Genomic DNA, 6,576 nt, shown 5'->3' on the forward strand with positions numbered 1-6,576 from the left:
AACCTCCCTGTGGTTCGAGCCCGGTCTTGCCGGGTTATTTATTACTTCAACACTCCTACACTTGCGAGAAGACATCAATCTTTTAGTCATGTTAATTACCCTTAACAATCTTTAATAGTCTTCGGTTTTGCATTTGTTTGCTTTTTATTTTTGTTTTTCAGGTGAATAGGATAATCTTTAATATGCATGTAATATAAATTAAATGTGTATGTTAAATACATGATAAATAGGATAATCTTTAATATGCATGTAATACAAATTAAATGTGTATGTTAAATACATGATGAGTACAACTAGTTAATTTCTTATATATAAATAGTACTCATCAATTTTTGAATTCGCACTTCTATTTTATTGAAGTAAACTCTATTCAATATGATATACTGAGACTTCAAGTAAAATCCAACCCCATGCACCTAATGATGGTATATACAACTTTAGGGAAGATCATGACCTTCAGGCCATTTGTAAACTTGGCTAGTGAGAGAGGTATCAACCTTTGGTAACTTATCCTCCCACAATAATCACCTTCGGGTGTTATTTAGTCACCTTTGGATGTCATTTGATTTCTAACATGTATTCAACTACTTTATGTTAATATGCTTTAAACAGTTTTTAAAAGCCCAATCAAAACCAAAACTCGCAAATATACAACCTTTGTTGGAGAAATCACGCAAATATATCGACTTGCAAACTATTAATATATAAGTTGTATGTTAAATGTTATTCTTTTATTGAGTTGATTGAATTCAGCTCTTTATATTTTTAATATTATTTCAGGTTCTTAGTAAGTGGATTTTATTGAGTGTTCTTGCTTCTTTAATTTTGGTTGGTATACCTTACTTGTCCATGAGACTTTTTTTTTCAATTTTCATTTAATGTCTCAAAGGCTTCAATAATACACTATTTTAATTAAGTTTGGATTTTGATAATATAATAAATATTGTAAATTATTCATTTTTTTATTCTAATAATAAAATATTTTGGAAGTTACAAAACATTATGAATTTTATATAATTTGTTTTATAATATGTATATTTTGAAACTTGATATAAGTGGGGTGTCCTTATAATATTGCTTCTAAGTTGTTAATCATGGACTTGAGTTTCAGGTCGTGGCAAAAAATGTGAAGTTTAATGGGATTTAAATTACAAGATGCAAATTATAAAGTTATATATATATATATATAAAAGAGGATCTTTTAAAATATTTAAAAAATATGTTTTAGAATCGGCTATTAAGAGACAAAATAGATTCAGCTCGTTGGCTCCATAAGCTCACTCTTTTTAGCGAGGAGTTTACTACAAGTATGGCCTCGTTTAGCTTTGTCTTAAATGGTGGCTCCGTGATCTCAAGTGCTCGTCTTTTTCACTTCTCCCTGGAACTATTGATCCCTTCTACTTCGTTTGTTCCGAACTCACGAGTGGCATGTCAAGTCTTTTTCTTCTTTCAACTCCACTCAGTAATCGCTCATGGCTAATATAGGTAGGTTCAGAGCTAGCTAGTGTTTAGAAGTCATTTAAGAGATTTGACAAGTGGGGTTTTGAGCAATTTTCATTTTGTATTTAAAGTTTTTTATTAAGTGAATGGTATTTTTTATTTTATAAAGCATTGACAAATTTACCTTACTTATTCTTAAGAATTTTTTTGTTAAGGGGGCGTCTTGATCCTTTGCCCAAGTTGCTATATATTCTAGCCAACTCTAGCCTAGGTGTATAAAATAATATTGCTCAATGATCACCAAAATTTGTCAAATTATAGATTGCTTTAAAAAATAAAGGGTATTAATTCATCAAATAAATCTAAAAATAAAAACTTCAATTTATATCAACAAGAACTTGTTAAACAATATTGTTTCAACAAATAGAAATGTTTGTTAATTAACAAGATTACACATACAAACTTGATATAGTGGCCGTGCATATGATAACTTTGATCAATTAAATAGATATCATTTCCAAAAATTGAATTACTGTTTTCCCCTGACATCTCTTTCTCCTCCATTTTTTTGTGTGTCAAGCTGGCCTGATAGCAGAAACTTCCGGTAAGAATTTTCCTAAAAGTCATGAATGGAAATCCCTCAAATCAAAGATTTATTAACAGGAAGGTATGGCGCCCGAATGCACATCGCAAAATACAAATCGCAAACACTGAATCAATCCATGACTCCAGCCATTAATGTCGAAATAAAGCAAGAATGATGGTTTTATTACCATCTTTAGATTCACAATTACTGATTTAAACATATAAATATCAATCACAGTAAAACTCAGCAGCCCGTAAATTAAATCAAATATTGGTCAAACCCTAAATAATCTTCTAACCATATATGCATGCTCAAAATCTTGCATGAAAGGTTAATGGTAAAGGAAAGTAGCATTTAATTACCTTTAGTTTTTCTTCTTGTAAAATTCTTTTACCCTACGTTTATTTTTTCTTCTTGAGTGTATTATAGTTAACGCCTTTAAAAAATTGCATATTTGAAATGCTGAAGGGTTTTTTTTATTATTAATAATAATATTAATGTTACCTTCCATAATTTTCTCATTCATAAACCACCACCATCTCCATTTTCCCATTAAACCCTGACCCTGATCATCACATATTTTTTCTTTCCAAAAAACCAAAAAAAAAAATGCCAAATAAACTCCAAAAGTCTCTCCAAGGCTACATCTATAAGATCAAAAACCCTACCCAGTGGTGGATAATTGAAGAGATAACTTTCCTGTCTTGTGATAAGGAATACAATGGATACCATAATTGATTGTCCAACTTAATTCCTTGCAAGCTGAAGAAACTAAGACGTGCTTCTGATGAAAATTTTAGAATATAGGAAGGACTTAATTGCTGTTTTATATGTTGTCAAGGAAAATAAGAAGAATAAGACTAACAAGAACAAGAGATCTCAGAGGAGCCTAAGTTCAATTATTTGACTGAAAGCGCTTGTAAACCTGAAATTCATGATAAAATATCTACAGGCAGGTATAAAACTAAATTTCTGATGGAAACACAAGAAGTTAATCAACCAAATTTTATCTGTAGCTTCATGCACAGTTCCACCTGCAAGCACAGTGATATAAATGTCATGCAACTAGCAATATCTCAGAGCTGCAGGGTCAATATAACAGGTGCAGCCACTTTGATATATGCAAGAAATTAGTAAATCGATAAAAATCCAATTGGGCTACAGGTACTATCAATTGAAAAGAAAATAGGGAAATAAAAGGAGGCTATAGGTTTTATCATGAACCATAAAACTTTGATCGTTTTACTTTGAATAAAATAAAAAAAAAAAAAAAATTTCTTTTCCTTCATGTTCTCCCTTTAGCCGAAGCTCCGGGCCACAACCCTTTTCTGCACGCCTCTGTGCACAGCCACAAACAACCAACAAAACTACCCATGGCAGCCACCGAACTGGCTCCATTTTCTTGCATCAATTTTTAAAGAGGAAGAAGGGGCAAGTGCAGATGAAATAGCCGTTGCTCGACGATTATTTGTACCATCTCCATGTTTTAGTTTTTTGATATAATGTGCACAAATAACACTTCATTGAGAGAAATGTCATTTCACCTATTGATTTAGCAATCCTGTTGGAGTTTCTAAAAAGAAAGAAACTATTTTAATTAAGTTTGAATTTTTCAATATAATAAATATTATGAATTATTTATTTTATTTTATTCTAATAATGAAATATTTTGACAGTTATGAAATAATATAAATTTTATATAATTTATTTTATAATATATATATATGTATATATATATATATTGAGGCTTAATATAAGTGGAGTGTTTTTATGACATCGTTATTTGTTTGTTGATTATAAATCCAGTTTTTAAATTATGATAAAATAAAATGAAGTTTAATGGGATTTAAATTACAAGATGCAAATTATAAATTTCAAAGAGGAAATGATATATATACATATATATATATAGGTATATAGGAAGTACATTTAGCCCAGGATAGAGTTATATATATATATAGGTATGTAGGAAGTACATTTAGCCCAGGTTAGAGTCGGCCAAAAGATGAATAAAACCTTATAAATGGAATGTTTTAAAATATTTAAGAAATATTTTTTAATTATTTTTCATTTATATCTTAAGAGTATGGTTTTGAGTTATTTTCATTTTGTATTTAGAGTTTTTAATTGAGTGAGGGGTATTTTTCATTTTATAAAATAGTGACAAATATATCTTAATTATTTTTTAGATTTTTTTAGCTAAGCGGGGATCTTGAATCTTTGCCCAAGTTGCCCATGTATTCTGGTCTAGGTGTATAAAATAATAGTGCTTGATGATCACCAAAACTTGTCAGATTATAGATTGCTTTAAAAATTAAAGGATATTAATTTATTAAATAAATCTAAAAACAAAAACTTCAATTTATATCATCAAGAATTTGTTAAACAATATTATTTCAACAAATAGAAATGTTTGTTAATTAACAAGATTACACATACAAGCTTGATATAGTGGTCATGCATATGATAACTTTGTTTCCTTAAATAGATATCATTTCCAAAAATTAAATTACTGTTTTCCCCTGACGTCTCTTTCTCCTCCTTTTTTTGTGTGTCAGCCTGATAGCAGAAACTTCCGGTAAGAATTCTACCAAAAGTCAAGAATGGAAATCACTCAAATCAAAGATTTATTAACAGGAAGGTACGGCGCCACAAATATATATCGCAAACACTGAATCAATCCATAACTCAAGCCATTAACGTCGAAATGAAGCAAGAAAGATGATTTTATTACCATCTTTAGATACACAATTAATAATCTTGTAACCATATATGCATACTCAAAATCTTGCATGGAAGGTCAATGGTAAAGAACAATAATTAGCATTTAATTACCGTCAGTTTTTCGAACGGTAGCATTTATTTAGCATTTAATTACCATTAGTTTTTCTTCTTGTCAAATTTTTTTTACCCTACATTTATTTGTTCTTCTTGAGGGTATTTACTTAACGCCTTTAAAAAATTGTATATTTGGAAGTGGTTTTTTTTTTTTATTATTATTATTATTAATGTTAACTTCCATAATTTTCTCATTTATAAACCACCACCATCTCCATTTTCCCATTAAACCCTAACCCTCATCACATACTTTTTCTTGCCAGATACCAAAAAAAAAATGCCAAAGAAACTCCAAAAGTCTCTCCAAGACTACATCTATAAGATCAAAAACCCTACCCAAAATATCCAATTATCTTCTAATTCTTTCTCAAATTCAAAGAACTGGATATTAAGAGGCTGCAAACACCCTAGAACACTATCCTTTGCCATAGCTGGTAACCAGAATAAGAGTCATGATGAAGGAGACGAGGAGAAGGGTGGCGCGGCAACACTCTCTGATGTGGATCGCTTCCTTTTCGAGAATTTTAGGTCACTTTATATCAATGATGACGATGGGAATATTTTTCAAAAGGAAAGTGATCGTAGATCTAGAGGAGGTGACCAAGCTCCGAGCATGAACAAGATTTTAATTGATTCACCTAGGTATATTGATCCACCACTGGATCTGTGTGGCTCCCATCGATTCTTTGTGGAGCGGGGCTCATCATCCGGTTCACTTGTGGAAGAGGCACGGTCCAGCTTAACTGCCACCTCCGAGAACATGGGTTCAAGTTCAAGTTCAACCTCAGTCTCAACCACCACCCTCAATGACGACTCTGCCACAATTGCTTCAAATGATCCAAAGCAGGTTAGGCTACCAGATGACTGCATCGCAGTGCTAACCTACTCTCCGAGTCCCTACGATGATTTTCGGCGGTCCATGCAAGAAATGGTGGAAGAAAAATTGCAGAATAACGGTAAGGTTGATTGGGACTTCATGGAAGAGCTTTTGCTATGTTACTTGAACTTGAATGAGAAAACGTCCCACAAGTTCATACTCAGTGCTTTCGTGGACCTCATTGTTGGTTTGCGCAAGAATCCGGACAAGGTTCCTGTCAGATCACGCCATTCTCGAATTGCAAGATCAGGGGGGAGGAGGAAATTGGAAAATGTAACGTAAGATTTTGGTTATTTCTGTCGGTTTAAGAAGGAATTATATATTGAAGGAGTGGTTAGAGAAATTGAGTCCTTAATCAGACTGTTCGTGGCCTTACCCACCTTAATTAGACCTCACATGCAATATATATTCTATAGCCATATATACTTTATTTATGAATGGATATATGACCTCTTACAACTTTGATTTGATTTTAAATGTGTTCTAGTTTTTGGTGAGATTTGTGGATGTTTAAAATGGTATTGTCTGCTGCATGTTCCCCGCTTGAATCCTAGCGAGCTAGGAATTATATATGGAAATTAAAGAAGAAGGAATTAATTACTTTATTATCCAACCCTATAATCATGCAATCACTTTTGTATGTGCACATGCATGCACATATAGGAACGACGAGATGCTGGCTCAATACGAGGAGTGCGCCTTGGCCAATTAATTAATTTCACATGCATGCCCTAAATCAGTGCTTTGAATTGGGAGGCTTGAATTGGTGATGGGTTTTCAGAGGGTCTCCGGTTTGGCCTTGATTAATTATTACTAGTATTTTGTTTTCTATGGA

The 6,576-nt window shown here is 32.0% G+C and overlaps 1 protein-coding gene across 1 annotated transcript; it reads left to right on the top strand.

Annotated features, from left to right (window-relative positions):
• The first annotated feature begins 5,111 nt into the window (after window positions 1–5,111).
• On the top strand, window positions 5,112–6,204 carry LOC105131494 (transcription repressor OFP14-like). The gene has a single exon (XM_011034500.1). The coding sequence runs from the start codon at window positions 5,142–5,144 to the stop codon at window positions 6,021–6,023; it is 882 nt and encodes a 293-aa protein (XP_011032802.1). The 5' UTR covers window positions 5,112–5,141; the 3' UTR covers window positions 6,024–6,204.
• Window positions 6,205–6,576: the final 372 nt, after the last annotated feature.

Source organism: Populus euphratica, unplaced genomic scaffold (assembly GCF_000495115.2).
Source record: "Populus euphratica unplaced genomic scaffold, PopEup_1.0 scaffold24.1, whole genome shotgun sequence".
NCBI lineage: Eukaryota > Viridiplantae > Streptophyta > Magnoliopsida > Malpighiales > Salicaceae > Populus > Populus euphratica.

Excerpts from the sequence above, each read along its gene's own strand:
- LOC105131494 (XM_011034500.1), top strand. The coding sequence starts at position 5,142 with ATGCCAAAGAAACTCCAAAAGTCTCTCCAAGACTACATCTATAAGATC.